At 43.2% G+C, this 21,951-nt stretch overlaps 1 protein-coding gene across 4 annotated transcripts in view; it reads right to left on the reverse strand.

Annotated features, from left to right (window-relative positions):
- The window catches only part of LOC131687206 (probable WRKY transcription factor protein 1), a 30,752-nt gene extending 13,504 nt beyond the window's left edge, over positions 1-17,248 (reverse strand). Inside the window, exons 1-7 of one of the 4 annotated variants that reach the window (XM_058971259.1) lie at positions 17,103-17,248; positions 16,791-16,957; positions 16,059-16,236; positions 15,020-15,543; positions 14,828-14,947; positions 1,142-3,115; positions 236-1,077 (exon numbers count right to left, since the gene is read on the reverse strand). In XM_058971259.1, the coding sequence (XP_058827242.1) occupies positions 236-1,077; positions 1,142-3,115; positions 14,828-14,947; positions 15,020-15,543; positions 16,059-16,236; positions 16,791-16,937 (3,785 nt within the window). In that variant the 5' untranslated portion in view covers positions 16,938-16,957; positions 17,103-17,248. Of the gene's footprint in view, positions 1-235; positions 1,078-1,141; positions 3,119-14,827; positions 14,948-15,019; positions 15,544-16,058; positions 16,237-16,790; positions 16,958-17,102 lie in introns of all 4 variants that reach the window. The other 3 variants (XM_058971258.1, XM_058971261.1, XM_058971260.1) reach the window with 3 other exon arrangements.
- Positions 17,249-21,951: the final 4,703 nt, after the last annotated feature.

Genomic DNA, 21,951 nt, shown 5'->3' on the forward strand with positions numbered 1-21,951 from the left:
AGGTTATGTGTGTATGTGAAATGCAAAGCTAGGAGAGTGTTTCGCAAAGTGGAAGTGCCAACGGAAAAGGGAAACAATAATCTACTTGCGACACTGGGCTACAATTACGCTACTACTTCTACCAACTATCAGAAATAAAAGCAAAAGAGAACGTTAATAGTCTATTAAAATAATATTGCTTTCAGAAAAGCCGAGCTTCGATCATTGGGGAATTAGGAACATTCCCCAAAATTACCTTCTGAAATTGTCCCAGTAGTTGTTGGCACGTACTCCCGGAAGAACCTGATTGTTGAGCGCTTGCGTTTGCTGAGCTGCGTTACTGTTATTGCTATTATTGAGATTGTTCAAGCAGACCGGTTGCGCTGGTGGCATCGATCCCGTCTGCATGGTCGTAGTTGGACCGTTAGCCAGATTGTTGATCATATTGGATGGAACAAGGCTGCCACCACCGCCGACGGAAACGTTATTGTACGGTTGCTGTTGTAAATTAGAATCCTCATTGGCACTGGCTGCTCCCGTTTGCAGGGGATTGTTGAGATTCATAAAATTGTTCGAATGTTGCTGCATCGAGACGTGATGGTCGTATAGTGGCTGTTGCTGTTGTTGTTGCTGTTGAAGCTGCTGCTGTTCGTAGATTGCATTGTTAGCGGTGTTAATGTTAACATGTCTGAGATTGCGATAGCTGCGATGACTACTATTGCTGCTGACGTTAGCATTTGAGATGTTAGAGTTATTGCGCTGAATTTGTTGGTTAATCGAAAACTGGGCACTCGGCTGATGTGATGTTGTAGCAGTGAATGAATGAAACTGGTTGGTAGAACCGGTCATGCTGCCGTATGGTGTTTGGGGGATGGTCGGTGCAATCGTGTGATACGGGGAAGAAGGAGCTTGCTGATGAACCATCGAAGGTTGCTCCGAGCGAGCACGATTGTACACAGATCCAGAAAGTGTTGCCGCCGAATTCAGGGAGTTGTTCGGTGGAGTAGATTCGGCACGAATGTGAGCACCTGCACCTGGGACGTGCACGTCACCTAATAGTATACTGTTGTTACTATTGTTGAGAATGCGCTCTTGAAGCTGTGGGATCGGAAACAAATTTAAATCATTGGACTTAAAGAAATCTGAGTGCAGATTTACTTACCAGTAGTACCGCATTGTTGAGATTGTTGATTTCTCGCTGCTGGATCCACAGCAGCTGGTTGCACTGAGTAATCGAATTCATTAGCATCTGCTGTGTCTGCATGAAGTGTTGGAACATTAGCGGGTCCGGTGGTGGAGGCGCAGAGTTGGGTGTGTGCGGTGGCAGCAGATTCGAATACGCCGGATACGTATTATATCCCGGGTAAGCCGAGCTCACGTGAATTTCCGAACCAACAAACGGGTGAAAGTGTGGACTCTGAGGTCCAGTGTTTGAGCTAGATGGTCCAACACCACTGAACAAATGTGATGGCCAGGGTGAGGTACGATCCGTTCGAGCGGTCGACGTTCCAACGTCCTCCGATTTGCGGTGGTACCGATCAGCCCGATTGCAGATGTCCGGCATCGGTGGGACCATGTTTAGACTGCGTGTGCTACTGGATTGATAGCTGCCGGATTCTAGCTGGGCGTTGGCAAAAATGTCTGTCACTCCGGAATCTACCGAGTTTTTCGAGTGATGAGTTGCATTGCTAGCATTAGTATTGTTGACGGCAGACGGAGCTGGTGGAGGAGGAATCACCGGCGGACGATTCGGAGAGCGAAGCGAATCGGATGATGAAACAGACGAAACTTTCGGAGGAGCTACTTCTGTGTTCCGGCGTGATAGCTCCGTATTTTTCTTTATACTATGAGTCATTTTTTCGATCCTTTCCAGTTCAATTCTCTTCTGCTCGAGTTCTGCTTTCAGCGCCATTTGCTCTCGCTCTTTAGGCCCGGGCGGCATGGAAGACACTAGCGATGCAACATGATTAGTCAACTTCTCCGCGGTTTGAGTATCGGCGCTATGTTGCAATTCTGCCACGTTGTTACGGCGTTTTTGAACTTCTGTGCGAGCGATTTTCAAGGCGTCTCGCTCTGCAGCAATCGATTTAGCCTGTTCTCTGAGATCTCGGGTCATGGCATGTAAGGCTTCCACTCTTTGATTCAACTGCTCTCGTCTTTTGTCAGACGGTTCTCCTCCGACTGGTCCCTGATCACTGATCTGGCTAGCGACGCTTGGAGAGCGAGATTCTTCATCCGATTCCGGATTTTCATCATTCTCTTCGGGGATATCTTCCTCTTCATTGATCGAATCGCCATTTTTTATCTCGATCAGCTTCACAGTGTCCATCATCTCCTTCAAGCGTCTCAGTTGTGATTTCATGGCATTTATTTCGTTGATCTTATCGTTCAACATATCCGCTGTTCCGGCTGCAGCTTCCACCTCCTCCTCTTCTTCTTCATCATCCTCCTCGTGAAGTCCTTCCTCACTTTCAGCAGCCACATTTTCTACTTTGGGTGTAATGGAACCTCCTCGCGATCCATTCATGACGGAAAGTTCTACGTTGTTTTGATTGAAAGTCTTGGTTGCCTTTCTCATATCAGCCGCTGACGCTGGGACATTGGTCAGCTCGATTGGAACATTTCGCTCCACCGGTACCATATTCGTTCCCTCAAAATGTCTACTTGCTTCAACGTTCAAATTCTGCAGTTCCGATACCAGGTTATGCATCTGTGATTTTTTATCACGTAACTCCTGAAACTTCTGCTGCAACATAACTTGCTCACTCAGAACGTCCTCGTTATCCCCACCAAGTAGATTACCCAGTTCCTGTTGATTTTGAATAAACGTGGCAAGAACACGCATCCGCTCCATCACGCCACTGATGCCATCCTGAACCTGTTCCACTGATTCGAAGTTCTCCAACGGAACCGACGCGGCAGCCGTGTGCTGCCGTATTGCCTCCATCTCCTGCAATTGCTGACGTGCGGCTTGTTGCAGTCGAAGTAGGTGTGCTTGCTGTTCTTTTAGGGCTTGCATGTTCTTGTTCTGACCTTCCATGCGGAAGCGTAATTCGTCGTACGATGGAGTTTGTACCGGTGTCGTCGAGTTGTTGGTGCTGATGCTTTGCACTGACTGGGGTCGGGGTCCGTTGAGCTGCTGGGAAGGTACGGGAGAAAGAAAAGAAAATAACAATTAATAATCGTATATGGGAGTTGTGCAACCTGCTCAGTGCTCGACGAGAAGGGAATTGGCAGGAAAGCTGGGAAGTTGCGAAGCTTGTTTGTTATGACTTACGAAAGCGTCGTTGTTTGAAGCTAAGTGATTTTTTTTGTAATAAGATCAGCAAATAGATGTGCCACATGATTAGAGCAGAATATTAGTTATAAGGAACGAGTGAGCAATATTTTTGTTTGATTATTATTTTATTCTGACGGACAAGTATCTAATCTAACGATCTATTCCACAGTCCTTTTCTAGTTGTTCTATTTGTTTGTTGTATCGTCAACTACAGGCCCTTTGGCCCCAACGGTGTTGCCTAAACTATTTACATTTAAGGATGGACACTATTTTAGCATTTATCGACTTCCTCGTCAAGTGGAAGTAAAAGACCGTCGCTACACTGTTGAAAATACTGAAGTCCGATAACGGTGCTTTGACGACCATAGTTGGTTCTCCTGAACGGTAATCGCAGGAAAGCTATTGCGTCGACCTCAAATGCGGACTTGAAGATCCAGACGGCCGAAGATTGTGGAACAATCCACCCTGGCACAGTATGCCCGATACGAAAGAGGCTCAAGAGCAGTTCCTCCGGATGCCTAGAATGTCAAACTATATTTATTTATTTATCACGCACATCAACAGGCCGTACTCGGCCCCAATGAAGGAAACTTAAACTAATTACATCTAAAAAACTGCAGAAATCGATTTCTTAATGATATCCGAGACACATGAAAGTCGAACAGGTGCGACACACGATTGAAGAGGCGTTGTAGTCCCGTGATAGCGGCATTAGCTGTTTGAATAGTTCGTCGAAACGGCACTCTCAGAAGAACGTTTCCGCGTAACGTTCTGGACCTTGCTTGGATGTTAACTCGCTCTAGTAAATCTGGAGAATCGATGCGACCTGACAGAAGATCAGAGATGAATAAGGCTCTTGCAGTTTCTCTACGACGCTGGAGAATATCGAGCTAGATGAGTTGACACCGACTCTCGTAACTTGGTAGACGAACAGGATCGCGCCAAGGCAGGCGTCGAAGAGCATACCGTATAAATTTTCGTTGAACGTTTTCAATTCGATTACTGCTGTTCATATAATTCGGGTTCCAGACCGCCGAACAATACTCCAGCGTGGAGCGCACTAAAGAGCAGTATAGGCTTTTGAGACAATAAATGTCTGTAAAGGATTTAGCCGTACGGAAAATGAAGCCCAGGTTTCGCAATGCTTTACCAACAACATACGAAAAGTGATTCTTAAATGTAAGTTTCTAATCTAACAGCACTCCAAGATCCTTAACGCAGCTCACCCGGGAAACAAGAGCTCCAGACAAGTTATATTCAAACTCAATGGGATCTTTTTTTTCTGGAGAACGATATCACAGAACATTTTGCCGGATTCAGAATCATTCGGTTGTTTTCACACCATCTGCTGAAAGTGTCGAATTTCTGCTGCAAATATTGTGCGTCCGTTCGGCTCCTAATTCTGTTGAAAATTTTTAGATCATCTGCATACGACAACCGTGGTCCTTTCAGCTGATAGTTTACATCGTTGAAATAGAGAGTGAATATAAATGGTCCGAGATGACTTCCTTGCGGAATACCAGACGTTGCGGAGAACAGTTTGGAGTATGCATCACCTATGTTCACACTGAGTTGACGGCCAACGAGATAGGATTGAAACCATCGCAGGAGTGATCCACTGAAGCCAAGCTTTTCCAATTTAGCGACTGCGATATCGTGATTGATTTTGTCGAAAGCTGCAGATAATTCAGTATATATATATATATATATATATATATATATATATATATATATATATATATATATATATATATATATATATATATATATATATATATATATATATATATATATATATATATATATATATATATATATATATATATATATATATATATATATATATATATATATATATATATATATATATATATATATATATATATATATATATATATATATATATATATATATATATATATATATATATATATATATATATATATATATATATATATATATATATATATATATATATATATATATATATATATATATATATATATATATATATATATATATATATATATATATATATATATATATATATATATATATATATATATATATATATATATATATATATATATATATATATATATAACATCAGTTTGTTGATTCGCATCGAACCCTTCGGACACAAAAGAGGTTAGAGATAGTAGATTCGTCGACGTAGATCGATTCGGCATGAATCCATGTTGGTCTTTAGAAATATATTCCTTACAGTGAAAAAACACTGACTCCACCACGACTAACTCAAAGAGCTTGGAAATGGCACAGAGCGCAGAAATTCCTCGATAATTGTCAATGTTTCTCTTATCACCTTTTTTGTGGATAGGAAAGATGACAGCTGCTTTCCACAATTGAGGAAAAATCGCGGTTGTCAGTGACATTTTGAATAGTTGACAGAGTGGTTCCACCAAACCAGATATACACTTTTTCAAAAAACACAGCAGGGACACCATCTGGCCCAGAAGATGACGATGCTTTAAGCTTGGATGCTGCTGATACTGACCGTTCGAGTTGGGCCACGCCGCTAGCTGCAACGTCAATCTGCTGCGAGGACAGAGCCTTACTGACGAACACACTCGCAAATTTAGAGGCGAACAATTTGCATATGGCTTGTGAATCATGTCCAACTTCACCATTCAAAAACATTGTAGAAGGTAAGCCGGTTTCTTTCCGCTGATCATTGACGTATCTCCAAAACGATTTAGGATTGTTTAGTTATTGAGTTATCGATTTAGGATTGTTTAGTTATTGAGCCTTACATAATAAGCTCTCAGTGACACGGTACGGCGTTTGGTAAACTTTCGTAATGCTGCTCATTTCGCAGTTTTTAGCTGACGTAGCTCGGCTGTCCGCCAGGGGGATTGATCACTTCGTTGATAACACTTTGGGACATGACGATCGATAAGGTAGCTCATTATATGGCAGAACGTTTCAGCGGCGGAGTTCACATCATCCTTGCTTAGCACAGTATCCCAGTTAATACTTTGTAAAATATTCAAAATGCTGCTATAGTCGGCCCGCTTATAATTGTAACACACGGTGGGCGCGTGGCTCGAAAACTTCCTAGGCGGTACGTCCTGGAGTGTAAGATGTAGAGGTGGATGGTGGCAAACATACTTTACTAGCGATGGAAATATGCGGCGATTGATCTCTGGCATTAACGAAGCATAGATTTAAAAACCGGTCGTTCTCGTTCATGGTGCTGTTGATCTGCTGAAGTGTAGCCGTGCTATAGCCATCCAGAAGAGTAATGCTGCCAGGATGAAAAACAGATTCGTCTGGGTCGGGTTGTAGAAATCCGTTATGAACGGAACGCCACTTTATTGTAGAAAGGTTGAAATCGCCGAGAATCATGATTTCGTCAGTGAGTTGCACCATCGCGGAAACAGAAGTCAATGATTCAGAATGAGAATCAACTAGTGCAGAGTCGCGAATTTTATCGGGAGGGAAATAAACCACACATATATATATATAATGTTCGATTTCCCAATTTTATCGCTGCCCATACTTGTTCGATGCTGCTCCAAGCGTCATTTGTTATATGTTGAACTTTTAATCCACGACGCACAGCGAGCAAAACACCGCCACCGGAGGATTTGTTGCTGTTGAGAGGGCTACGATCACATCTGAGAACCTCGTAGTCAGAGCAAATCACCTGGCTGGAAAGAGTCTGCTCATTTAGCCATGTTTCTGTCAATGCGATGATGTCGTAACAGCAGTCCGAGGTAGCTAGGCGATAGGTATTTGCACAGGAACTCATGCCTCCCACATTTTGATAGTATAAGTGGATGGGCGACGATTTTAGGCACGGAAGGCCGACCGGCACTCCTCGATTCATTCGTCTGGAATGTACACCGGGGCGGCTGGAATTATTAACTGACGAAGGTATTCGTAGCTCGGTAGCTGAAATTTGTTTCACCAAGGAAGATGTCAGAGTGGGAATCGTATAAACCGGCGTTGGACAGCCTCGATTGTGTCAATGCCGTTCTGGTTGTACGTGTCCCAAACAATAGAATAATATTCTAGTGTTGAGCGAACCAATGCACGATAGAGCGTTTTTCGAAGCATACGTTCCCAAAGTTTTTCGCTATTCGGAAGACGAACCCAGTTTGTCTTGATGCCTCATCCAGGATGAATGAAGTATGTGGTTTGAACGTTAGTGCCGAATCCATGATGACTCAGAGATCATTGACGTAAGAACGTGTTGGAATGCTCGAGTCGAACAAATGGTAGCTAAACTGAATCGAATGGCATTTCCGATTGAGCATTTACTCGGAATTAAAACCATTCTGTTCCGATCGCACCACGCACTAAAGCTCTCCAGTACACTCTGAAGAAACTTGGCACCGGTTATATCCTGCATTTGACGAAAAATGTTCATGTCATTGATAAAAAGAAAGGCAGGGCCCTTTTAATTTAATATTGAAACTGTTCAGTCCAATTTGAAGAAATACGGCATCAGTTGAATCACAAATCTGTCGAAAAATCTTCACGTTGTCGGCGAAGTAATTTGATATTGCTGACACTAAAATAAAGGAAAAGTGTTACTGGGATGAGGTGGCTTCCTTGCGAGATGCCGGATATAGCGATAAATGGTGTAGATAGTTCTTAATACTGATTTGGAGTTGCTTCCTGTCGAGATACCAGTGAAGAAGCTTTCCGTGAATACCGAGTGGATCTAACCTGGTCATTGCGAAATCACGGTTGATTTCGTCGAAAACCGCCAATAGATTCTATGTAAATAAGATCGGTTAGCGGTCCGTCGGCGAATGCATCGAATACATACGTTGTGAATGAGAAAATAAAGTCCAAAACAACCAGCTCGAATAGTTTGTCTACCGCGTTGTTTATATTTATATCAGTAATTGTAATTCACGCATTTGACACTATAAATATGGTATGTCGCTAGACCGACAGTACTCCCGTACCTGACTTCGTCGGGAACAAATGCCCAGCCCGTAACTTCGTCACCGGTTCTTGAACAGGTGCGAATTTACCATCACTAACTTCCATCACTGTAGCAACCCCACACTTACACACTCCATAACCAGTACTAATCATCGCCTGCCGGATTACTCCATCGGATCCGGTTAAAGGTTCTTCGACGATTCCACGAGTCCAATTCTTCCTATTTTTTTCCCGTCCACGATGAACACTAAGTCGTCTTTATTGAGAGGTCTGCAGTTTCGATGCCATTTTGCCTGTTGGTTTATACTTGGAAGATACTCCTTCAGCCATCTTTCCCACATCTTTTCAGCCAGATACTGTGAACGCGCGTACATGTCGCGTAATGCTTCAGCCACGCGATTCGGCCCAGTTGTCGGAAGATTTTACTGTTCCCCGGAGGAAGTGATTTGGAGTTAGTGCTTCAGTATCCGCTGACCCCTTCGGAATGTAGGTCAATGGACGGAAATTTATCATATCTTTAGCCTAAAGCCTATAGCGCCGATGGTCAGATCGTAACCAGCATCACGGAAGTCGGTCCAGAAAACGCGGCGCACAATCTTCATGCGATATTCTTTTACGATACAGTCAGTTAGACGTGCTCCAATAACGGCAGCATGCAACTCAAGACGAGAGATAGAGAGGAACTTCAGAGGGGCTACGCGTGTTTTAAATCCAATCATCGCACATTCGACCTTTCCTTCCTCTTCGAACCTGAAGTAGGCATCGCAGAAAATATGCAATTCCACATTGTTCGTTGGCTAGGCAGATGTTATAAATCTGTAGCAGCGAGGAATCTTAACTTGGTGGGACGTTCGGCAATGCTTCGATTCACGTCAGCCACTTTTCAGCCAACTTCCCGTTGATTTCATCGTCCCAACCACGACCGGAAAGCTAGATTTTCTGCATCAGGATCTTCAAGTAGATGAGGAAGTTACCGATGAACCCCAGAATCCTCCCTGAGAGTGGATAGATCGTACCTCGCTCATCAACATGTCGTAGACATAATGCTCATACTTTATGCACTCAACTGCTCGTGAATACTGCTCTTCGAATCTTTCAGCGTTTCGGTTTTTCACGTAGTGCGCACAGCTCGGAGAGCATGCTGCGCCGAACGTCATAACTGCTACCGCATACACTTCGGGTTCATCCTCAAAATTATCGTTGTTCCACACAATCATCTGGCTTCGTTGGTCTAGCTTCTTCATCTGTACTTGGAAGAACATTTCCCGAATGTCTCCCAGTAAGGCGACGCGAAACTTACACAGTACTACGAGTAGTGACACCAATTGATCTGGTCCCGTTAGGAGGAACGAGTTTAGTGAGTCGCCGTTGACCTTTGCGGCCGCGTCGAATGCGATTCGTAGCTTCCCCGGTTTGTTCGGGTTGGTTACTGGGAAGACTGGCAGATACCAACCGTTAAGAATGTTTCTCCGACTTCTCCAGTGCCGACAGGCGCCGAATGTAACCCTTCTCCTCGCACTCAAGCATTTTCGATCGCATCGCCGCAGCTAATTCGGGTTCCCGTCTCATTCGCTTCTGTAGATAAGCTAGGCGCCATTCTGTTGTTGTCGGGTAGCTGTACTTGATCATAGCGCCACAATAGGCTGGTCTCGTAGCGATTTCCTTCCAGTCGTGTTTCGGTTGATAGAATTCTAATTGCATCCTTTGAAGGTAGCGATTTTTGTGAGCCAGAGATTTCTAATGACTCAATTGAGTAATATACCTTAAGTGCCGTATTCAGATCCCTTTCTTCTTCCTTAACACAGGGACAGATGTGAAAACTGTGATAACTGCTATAGCCGCAGTTCGTCGTACCAGATTCCATGGCGCAAGGTCCGTATATCATCCATCCAAGGCGCGTTTTGGACACCACCGGTTCGTTCTCACCACCTTCAACGCTTCTCAGGGTGTGACCCAGGCGGCAATTGTTCATCCCTACAAGGATCCGTGAAGAGACACCATCGTAGGATTTCAATAGCAAACCTTTAAGATAGCTGTACTTAGTTGCCAACTGCGAGACTGAGACCGACTGTTTCGGAAGAGAAAGATCCCTAACCGTATAAACCTCTGGAAGGTCGAACTTATCTTCTTCCCGTTGGTGGCCACCCGTCCAATACAAGCACAATAGATAGGGCGTTCCTTTAAGATCTAATTCTCTCAGTAGGCTGTGCTCCATCAAAGCCGACGACGACCCATCGTCGAGGAAAGCATAAGTTGTCCCTTGCTTTGCCTTACCGTAGATCATTACAGGCACGTACCGAAATATAACCTTTCCTGCCCTCTTCGAATGCGTGTTGCAGCTCTGTGTTGTTGAACTCTCGTTAGGCTGCTGCGCTGGTTCGGGAGTCAAACGTTAGTTATCTCGCTTGTCGTCGTGCAACAATGTGTTGTGCGTGAACGAGCAACCGTTCCTTCAACACGGTGATTTCACGTGGCAAGCACCGTAATGCCTCCGGGACCCTACGCCAAAGGCGAGCAACACACCAGACAGCCCTTTGATGCAGTAATCGGGCGATCTAACGAGGGGACTTCGCAACTAGAGTTTGTATTTGTATTTCGTTTGTATTTTGTTTCGGGATGTTGAGAGATGGCATCGTGACTATGCTCGCTGCTTCAACCAACTTCTCGAGCCAGTCTCCGAATTCCGAAAGAGTGACTCTGTTTAGTCTCTGCCGATGGTACGTCCAGTTCAGTCTAATGGAGGGCGCCAATTTCTCCGCCAGTTCTTGTACTAGCGCCACATTGCACATATACTCGTCCAGACCTGAAGCTGTGATGGCCGTGCAGACGTTTTGAACTGCAACTCCGAAATCGATCAGCGTGCACAGTTCTTCAGCTTTCGGCGATGGCATCTCCCGGATCTTACTCACCAGCGAATGGACGATGACTGCCGGTCTCCCAAACAAGGTTCTCAGTGTCACTTTTTCTGGCTTTTTCGGATAAAGTACTACGTTTAAGGGAAGGTACCAGACTTTAGGGTTGTCGGCTCAAGACAACTCGTTTTCAAAGGTTAGGTGAGCGTAGCCTTTTATCTGATATTCTTGAGCCTGCTTGCAGACATTCTCATACAACTTCGCCGACTTCGCAAGTTTTTGTTCCAGGTGCTTCAGCCTTCGCATGGCCATCGAATAACTGTCCGGAAACTGTGGATCATTACATTTTCATAACAGCTCGGTTTCAAAATGTTCACCGCTTGGTAGTACGTTCCATTATGTCCCGTGCTCTCCGATCTTCCTTAGACTCCTGCAGCACTGTCACGTTGCTCTCCTCAACACCGTATTAGGTCCTCAGCAAGCTATGTATATCTTCGTTGGGCACTCTTTCGTGGAAACCGACGAGTGGTTCGACAGAGAGTGTCTACTTGGGTCCATACACAGTCCAACCAAGTTTGGATCGGACGGCGATTGGTTCTCTTGGTCCACCCATTCTAGATTCTATCGGTGCGAATGCGTCAATATTATTCAGACCGATGCACCTGCCTGGGCGTTGCATCGCATATGAGTAAATTGTAAGCTCTTGAGGAACTTATATTGTGCTGACAAATCTGCTCCTTTTAGTTCCTGCGGTGGAAGCGTAAGCTCATCTACCGTTCGCAGCATTTGCAGTTTCATTTACTTCTGCTGTCCACTTGATATTGGAGCCAAAGGGGCACATGAGAAACAGAACAAATACTGCCTAAAGAAAGGAGAGAAGCAACATGAACAGGAAACTGAGCGGCAGTGCGATGAAAGCGATATAGAAGAGGAATATAACGACGAATAAAGTTAGCCTTACTGGGATTCCGACCGTGAGGTTTTGTGGCAAAGCGTTGTACAAAAAACCGTAATACCGGGAAATAGGAAGCAAAGGTGGAAGGCAAAACCAGCGGAGCTTCCGTCACTCTATTCGAGAAATCTCTAGCCGACCGCTTGGGCGTCGCTGTTGTCCACGAACCACTTACCATCAAGTGAACTGCAGATGTAACTGGGGTAGAAAGCAATTAGATGCAAATGAGTCTCTAGATTTCCGCGCGAGATTTTCGTCTGCTACGGAAAATACTTTTTTCTTCGGATCCGAACAAAGATAGCGCACTTTAACACGAAATCATTGATGTTCGATTTGTTTCCCTTTTCATGGACCAAAGACATGTGGGTCGCTTTCCAACAAGTACCGGAAATATTCCCGTAGCGAGAGATAGCTCACTATCCAAATCCATTACTGACACTCTGGTAAATTGAAGTCGCCCAAAATAAGATGACCAAGGTGATGGAAGATACGTAGGCAAGATGTACAGCGATCATGCTAGAACCACGAATTCTATGAAGTGGAAAATCCAAGACACACAGGAACAAATTGCTATCAGCAAGTTTCATTGACTTCCTCGGAGGCCGCCCATCGGTCAATGTTCATCACTCGGGCTTTTATACCATGGCGAACGGCGATAAGCACACCACCACCTGATATTTTAAGGCGTTGCGGTCACAGCGGCGGCGAGACAGAGTACGGTTGTCGAGCCACGTCTCAGTCAAGGCGCTGACGTCATAACAGGAGCCCGTGGTCGCGAGCTGTCCGTTGATGAGTTTATACCACCAATATTCTGCTAGTATACCTTGGTGTTGTTGAAGGACGGATCAGTTGCCGCTTTGCGCGCGTTGGATGGTCCTTTTATCAGCCTTACGAATATTATCCGAACGGCTGCCGGTCGCTTGGTCCACTGTGGTGGGGAATTCGAGGCATCCCGAATCAACTGCGTCGTGCCCTAGATACGACGATCGGCGTTGGCGAGGGAAATGGTTGACATCTGGTCACAAGATGTTGGAGAAAAAGACAAATTAAGGGCACAACGGTAAACGGAAGAAGTTCACTAGACGTTTTTGTCTTCTAGGTGCATTATAATTAATTTGTCCCAATAGTTGGCTGCTTTCTATGTCCAGCATGTTGAAATTAAGCATTCGCTGATGTTCGATCCTCCTGTCAGCAAGCGTAGACAGGTGAATTAATGAGCCATGTTGCACATACGATAGCAAATGAACTGGGTCGGTTTAAGGTAGAAAGTGAAGAAGATACCAGACGAAGTATTTTTTCATCTTCTGAATGTTGTTAATCCCACACCAACGAACAATAATGCGTTTTTAAACTGTACACGTTCTCGAACGACTGAGTGTTACGCCTTAAAAATTCCAATGCTTTGGCGGTTACTACATGCTCGGAAAAAGTTAACTTGCTGTCCAAATAAACTCCCAAAGATACGACTCCATTTGACACAACAGAGTTGACAAATGCTTAACCGTGATTGCCGACTCTCCAAGCTCAGTTACCAGATGCTTCTTGACACTTCGCACGGTGGCCTCGCATATGCGGCCCGTGTGCGGTGCTGACGAGGGATATTGGAAACATAGCGACTGACGTCATTGCTGTGCGATATGATCTGATCCAAATCTTCTCGCTGCATGCGGTCGGCACCAACGTAGTTGGTTCCGTTGTCCAACCAAATTTCTACAGGGTCGACGAGAAATAAATTGCTTTGCTTTAGTGCATCAGTTATGCGCTGCTTCAGCTCCGTACATAAAAATGCCCCTTCCAGCTCTAGTCGAGATAGCGACACCTGCTTGATCGGAACTACTCGTGATTTGGCAGCAACCACAACCACGAACACGTTGCCTTGTTCATTGATTGTTCTTACGTAAAACACCGAAGTTGGCCGTGAAGTTGAATTCGACTACGAGCCGGCCAAACTGTTGGCTCCAGGTATGCCGGCTTTTGTAGCGCTTCAGCTGTTTGCTCTTCCATGGCTTTTAACTTAATGCGTTTGGGATCTAGGCTTTTCATTATCGCATATGTTGGATAGGAACTTGTTGACATCTCCGATTGTCTCACTGCTTGTGAGTTCTGGTTGGCGTGTTCTACTTTGTTCCCTGTGGATACTGTCGCGAGTTTGCTCGGGTTTATTTTTACCAATACGCTGATTATTTTTTCTTTCTTTCAATCTTGCTCTTTTCCACCTTAAAGTTTATTGCCTGGGAGCATGTAACGATTTTGCCACTTGTCTGACTTTTGAGCTCTGGCTTCGGAGGCATTCTCGAGATGATTCCTTTGATTAATAATATCACTTGTTTCTTATTTTTCTCTTCATTCACTTATTCTATAAACATGATTTCTATTTCTTTTCTTTCAATTTTAATAAGTACAAGCCCTTTGTTCCGTTGATTATGAAGTGAAGATTGGGGCTATTGGTGTCCAACCACATGCTAATCTGTTTCTTGTACCCACGACGAGCAACTAACAAATTGGTTAACAGTATTGCTAGCTGCCATAAACGAAATTACCATCTATGAATAACATAAAACTAAACTTCTGGAGACCTCTGTCCGTCGAATTCATATGTTATTCCAAACCTCCCCGAATCTAGTTCTATCACTATCACTTCTTCCACTGTGCACTGAGTTGATCGATAACGGAAAAACAGTCCTACTAATATTAGTATTAGTGAGCAAGCGAAACACGTTTGGTAGATTGTATACTATTCATCCTACTAAATTATGTTCAACAAGGAATAGAATACAATCCCAATTAGGCGGTAGCACACACACACAAACACGCATTGGAACTTTGATTCTGATTTCAACGCACCTCAGAATCGCTGTGGCTCACACTCTCTAAACTAGCGGAATTGATCGGCATGAAATAGCAACGCTCATCACCCATCGTGGAAGCGTTGTTTTGCTTCCTTCCCTCCTGCGATTCCTTCCTCTGCGAAAGACTGGCTAGTTGTAGATGAACCAACTAAACTAAAAAAAGCAATTACCACAAAAATGTACTCACATTGTCAGTCTGCACCGATGAGATCAAATTAGTGGTCAGTTTTATGTATTCCTGTATCTGATTCAGCTTATCCTCAAAGTTGGTCTTGGAAACGTTTCCTCCGCCAATAGCGCCACCACCGTAAAACTGCTGTTGCTGCTGCTGGTTGGAATTCTTACTCAGATTGAGCTGATTTTGCGATGCACCGTCCGGTACGCGTGAACTCAACGGCGAAGCTCGGAGATTCGACAGCTGATGATGTTGCTGTTGTTGTTGTTGCAGTTGCTGCTGCTGGAACGGATTGAGAATATGCTTCTGGCTACCGGTGTTGTTGATGAGGTTATTAATGCCCGCACTCGAACCGCTACCGGCGTCGTTCAACCGAAAAGTTTGCAAGGCTGAGTTCGGAGTGGTTGGAATGACCACACCAACTGCGGTATTGTGCTGTTCACCAGGTTCGGTACCGGCACTCTCACTCAGTAGGTTCCGGCGAACAATTGGACGCACTGGGATGTACCGGCTGTTATCCTGTAAAGCGAGGTTATCTGAAATTGGTAAACGAAAACAAATGTATAGCTGAACCTTCTAGGAATGCGAGGTAGACACATTAATTTTCAAAAATAATACGGTCAAGGTTCAAGGTTCTATTCTACAGCCGTGACGTGCTTGCCATATCTAATTTTAAAACAAACTCTAATACGAAATCATGTCGTCCAATTGAAACACATGCCAAATCAGAGCGAGCGAGCTAGATAACACACATTTCTATTTTTCCCTCTACTTTTTCATTGCCGGCAAGGTCAAACCGCTTCAAACATCCGAAGTTGAAATGCGTTTCACTATACAAAATGTATTCCCTCAGCGCATGAAGCTGCGCAGCCAACGCTTCCAAAAATGGAACAAATAAAAGTTAAAATTTTCCGCCTTTTTGATATCGACCTGCATCATCTCATATTCATTAACTTTTACTCATCAAATGTGTGGTGGTCCTCAATTGAATACCAAGCTACCAACGCAAATTAAAAAAAAATGTGAATCGCCTAAAAATGACCTGACTCACCAATTTCGTAACACGTTCCTTCGCCCGGAGTGCGATTATTTCTCGGCTTGAGTAGAAAGTTCTGCTGGTTACTTGGCCCTCCAGCACCTGTCCCAGATTGCTGCTGCTGCTGCTGATGTTGCTGATTATTAACCGCGGCTGCGGCAACGCCGGATACCGTCGCCCAATCGACGAGAACCTTGAACAGATAGTACAAAATTGCGGTCAGCACAAACCAATCGATAAAAGTCATGCAGACAGAGGTGCGAGATGAAACTGTGCGCTGATCAACACGGGGTAAACGTTTGCTCAAGACTAAGCCCGGAGATCGGAAGGGTTTTCTCGCGAGATACAATTTCCACGCGGACCGGTCAGTGCGAGAAAAAGTGACGACACTGCCGAAAATCTAATTATAACGCAGATGAGATGCGCGAAGCGTACAGCGCAAACAAGCGAATTTTGGTTTAATGTAAACAATCTTTTATTCTGATCTCCGGTTAGACGGGGTGAGTGGAATTCATTGAAAACGCAAATAGAATACCATTAATAATAGGTGTTAATAGTAATTTAAACAAGAGCAATATTTTGACCGGCTTTTTCGAAGCCGTCCCAATCTAAACATAAACAAACCGATTATCAACGAAAAAACTATAAACAATAACATTGCTTGGAAAGTGTTGGTTTTATCAACCGGCATGCGAGGAAGGGAAACACACGTATATCATCACCAACACTAAAACATACGGTACTTACATTTAGCTGCTGCTGGAGATCTCGCCTAGTCGGGGCAACTACCTCTCGGGGAACGGAATTCTTTTTCGAGGATTTGGTTTTCGGTTTCGTTCCCGTTTGACGATTATGATTATTATCATTGTTATTATTACTTGCTCCAGGGGCCATCTTCCGCCTGTAATTGATTGCTGGATACGATAAGGGAAAGTATTTTATTAATCCCTATGAAGATCGGTCTCATCCCGTTATGCCAAACGGGAAGACATATTGGAAACAAGAAAACTGGTTTGAAAAGTACGATAATGTAACCTGATTTTAAGGCTTTAAACTTACGCCATATGCCGGTACTTCACTTTCTACAGATGTGGAAGTACCTATTCTATCTCAGGAACAACAATTTACTAGAATTGGAACGATTTTAACACAATTTTTCAAGATTTTTCACTAGTCACAAAATCACTGCTGTTCCAGCTGTCATGTTGAAAAGACACGAATCAAAAACACACACACAGAGCCAACTATTTTTTGACGGAGGAGAAATCGATTTGAAAGAGAGTTTTCGAACTGTTCGAAAGCGGTAATATCGAATTGAGCGACCAAAGCACGTTTTGGCACACAGGTAGCGCGACAGATTTTCCATATTTTGCATAAACTTTTCTCTCATGAAAAGGATTATAATCGACTAGGGTTGCCACCTCGGGAGAGGCGTTGACCCGGAGATTTTTTCTGACCTGAAGATGGAGGACTTTAAGCCAAAGCAAATACAAATTATATACAACATATTTGTAATTATATACAACATATTTGTATTTGGCCCAAGCAAACAAAAAGTGGAATCAAAGCGATTGAACGACATTTTAGACTAAGATATTTGTACACGAGGCGACAGGACACACGTTCCAAAATATATTCACTATGGATTTTGTTCTATCGCGTAAAAAACCTAAGTGTATATACTTTTTCATTTCTTCTGTAATTTGTCATGAAATTTAATCTTGGTTGATTGGAAAATTATCAAAATGACCTCACAATCATCGTATAGAGTGATCTCGTCTATATCGTCAAAATAAAGCTGTAAATTTCCCAAGTATGTTAACGGTTTTGTCGGTTTTATTAGTGTACAGTTTCTCTTCTCCGGCTAAGCGCATAGAATACAAAAGCACCAGCCATTCGCGCTGCGGAGGATAAGTCGAACGAGCATTGCTCTGATCCACAACTAATAGAAGAAAGAGAAGTACTTTGTGGTTTCGGTAATTCGTTACCAGACGTTCCAACAAAGGGGAATACATATACAGAATATACATATTTGACTGATATGGCTAATCTTGACCATGTCTTCAGAACCAGTAGTATTTCGATTGTAAAAATACAGCAGAGGATTGGTTATGAACATACTTTTATTAAATGATAAACACATTTTCTTTTGAATCAGAATATTATTTAGTCTAGTGATCAAAATTGCTCGCGAAAATTTCAAAAGTTTACTAAAATCACCATACTTCGTTCCCGTAGTTCCAAAACAAGAAGCTCTGCTCGTTTGGATACATCAAATTTTCGCTCATTTGGATACGTCAAATTCGTCTTGTCCACACTCTACCCAGAGTGCTCTAAATTTCTTTACTTGGATGAAAACCGGTGTTCGTTGAAACCCGGTTTTCGGCTAATTGGTCACCAGCAACCTGAAAACCGGTTTTCAACCGGTGAAGAAATTGGCCGTTAGAGTCGTATACACCGGAATCACCCACACTCATATTGCGGCCAGTGGGGATCCGGCACCTCGTGCAATTTAAAGGTTCACCGTCGAGCACCCACTAACCGAACATCGGAATGAATGAATTTCGACGATTTTGCAACATCGGTTCGATTCGAGAAACCCGGTCTAATGGTCCGGTACGAGAGGAAACTCTTCTCAGCTTTTTAAAGAATGCCGATATACTACACAATAACATTTGAAGCATAACGAAATGTTACTTCGACGATCTTCCTGTAAGTTCCACCGGCACATCCGTTTCGCTAAGTACACGCAGCATAGTTGAAATAGAACTTCATAATCACTTCATAACCATAACCAACATACCGAACAGCAAACCATCCCGTGAGCAAATTTTCTGGCAGAGACCGCTCTGGTAGATTTCTGTAAGTCTTGGTTTGGCAGCCCTGTCAGATTTCAGCGCGTATCCTGTCGGGTTAGTTGAACGGGGCGAACTCGGTTTCGCTAGCGTTTTCTGGCAAATTTTGACAGGAACCGAGCTAAACTCTGGCATAACTCGGACACAAACTGTGCAAAGATCCTGACAATTCTTACCTGGTAGTATTTAGCACGAATTGAGCAAAACATCTGACAAAGATGTGATAGGAAGCGAGCAGAGATCTCGGCCGTACATTTCTGGCTCGATTCTGGATAAAAGTGAGCAGCATCCGTTGGTTTAACCGCTTCTGTCAGAAATGGTTGCTGCATTTGAGCGAATTCGTTGCCAGAATTCTCGCACAAATCGCGCAAAATGCTCGCAGAAACTCTGCCAGCATCAATTTCGCTTTGCTCAACTTTTGCTAACTTTCTGCTTGCCACGCTGACCGGGTAGTTGCCCATTGAACGACAGGCGGAGCAGATCACTGCCAGTGTAGCTGAGTTAGAAGTCCGTTACACTGGCTTACGCTACCCAGTGCCGTCCAACACGCGACTGAGCTTGAGAGTTCAAACAATATGCTCGTTTCCAGCATACTTTTATGTAAAATCTCAAACACAATACACACAATCGCTTGTCCATTCGAGCTCCATTTGCAAACACGGTTAACATAGTGTCGTAGTACTAATTGTCTCTTTCGCTCTACCTATCATCATCAGCGTTGACTCATTTTGCTTTGTGCACTTGGGTTTAATGTTTGAGGCGAATGTGTAGGTAGGTATATCTAATTAGTTAGCAGGGTTACCATATTCACAGATTTTTCTGTAATGCCACAGATTTTTTTTCACAATTTTTGATCACAGATCTAGGAGCAGATCACTTGTGATGCATTTTTAAAAATCAGCGAAATTAAATGCATTTCTTTCTATCAAAATAAAAATTCGTAATGCATTTTGCGTTGCGTGCAATGTATTTTGCGTTGCATGTAAGACGTCAAAACCCTACAAAAAAACAGCCCTACATTCAACAAAACATCGAACAAAGTGGATCAGCGTAGGACGATTGTTAAGTAATCTTTTATGCGAGGGAGTGCAAAGTTGATGCAAAAATGGAAATTAAATGCATTTTTTCTAAGTTGATGCAAATTTGTTATACATTCCTAGAGTGATCTGCCCCTAATCACAGATTCTTTTTCACAGGCGGTAGATTTTTGGCATTGTGATGAAAACTTCACAAATTCTTGGAAACATTGTGATTTTTTACAGATTTTTCGGAAATTTATCGCAGATTTTTTCCTGTTTCAGTTATTTCAGATGACAAAAAGATATTTATGATCGAAACACAGATTTCAATGTGGCATCCCTGTTTGTTAGCGGTTGTGTGCGTAACCTACATGATAACGAGCTGTGCTTTCATTGTGCGAAGATGAAAACTTTCCTAGCAACAAATTTACGCGGATCGATGGAAAGCACAACGAAAGTTTAATATTTACGTTCGATCAATTAATTGATTCATTTCCACTTCACGTCACGTCTAAAATTTGATTTTTCTTCAGTTTTTAAAAGCTGATCTTGTGCTATAAAGATTTAGTTCCAGATATCGTTCACGGTTTTCTGTCTTCTTTCTACAGATATTCTCAAATAAGTTTAATCGGATTCGATGACCTACTACAAACGAAATGACCGGATAACCAAGAAGGTTTGGTTCAATATGTAACATGCGATGTTGATTGGTTGTAAGAAATATATTTGATTTATTATTACTATTTAATGTACTAAGAAAATAAATAGTTTACATTAAGTAATATAGTCCTACGTCTACAATTCGTGCAACCCCATAGGGCTGCCTCTTGTAGTTTTTTAAATCATATTTAGAACAGCTAAACTATTCTGTTTTAAATTTTCCAGAATTTGAAACACGAGTAGAACACTGTTTTACATCTTTTTCATAAGTATGTGTGACGACTGACAGCAGAAAAAACAATATGTGTCACATAAGTGATAAACAATAACAAAATTGAATGAACAGCATTTAGAACAGGTGGCTAAATCATCGCATTGTGAACACCGTGTTCTAGATGTATTTTGACAGATCCAAATTATCCGACGGCTTGTCATTTTGAAACAAATTTACATCACAGTATTGCGAACAGCCTAAGACTTTCGATTCCTTACATATGGTAAGAAATCGACACATATTTAATTGAGTATAATATAATTGATATATAAATTAGAATATGTATATAGAAAAATATACCAGTTTTCTATGTTACCAATAATACACAGAGAACTACATCCAGTCTTCGACAGCATATCCCTCCATCAGACCCTCGTCTGCCACGCTGCCAACCGCACACATTGGGTATACTCGCTCCATACACTTGCCAAATACTCACCAGGAGTACACTCTACACAAAGCATAAAAATCACAGCAGAATAAAAGAGACGGTAAGAGAAAACATGCAAACTCTGCATATTTCTGTTTTTCAGTGTGCACCGAGAAACAAAAACAAACAGAGCCCGCACATCCCTCGGTCCCGTCGCTCACACTCCGCCACGATTCCCATGCACACCCTAGAATACACCTCCAGTTGCACGCAACGAGTGAACAGACCGAATACGTCCAACACACAAATTCCACAGCATAAAAAAACGAGAGACGGACAGAAAAAACATGCCGTCGATGAAGTTCTCTGTGTAGTGTGCATACGCACTTGTCAGTGGGTTTGTCCGTCTCACTTTCGCAATAGCTTGGTTCTTCTCCTCACACTCTCGTTCACAGCAACAGCGTTCGTAGAGCACAGCAGTCCTGAGCGGCGGACCCGGAGGTGTATTCGTTCGCCCCGCTTGTTTTCGCTCCTGACGATGCTTCCGCGAGGACCAAAAACCTCCGAGAAACGCTTTTTCTGATTGTCGCACTCCATGCATCTATTTCCTCCGGCATATTCCATAATGTCTGACTATCTAACAATCCTTTGGTACACTTTTCCAGTGAAAAAACTCGCAAAAAACGTCCCGAAATGATTGCAATTCTGTTTTTCACTTCATACACGACCA

Source organism: Topomyia yanbarensis, chromosome 3 (assembly GCF_030247195.1).
Source record: "Topomyia yanbarensis strain Yona2022 chromosome 3, ASM3024719v1, whole genome shotgun sequence".
Classification (NCBI taxonomy): domain Eukaryota; kingdom Metazoa; phylum Arthropoda; class Insecta; order Diptera; family Culicidae; genus Topomyia; species Topomyia yanbarensis.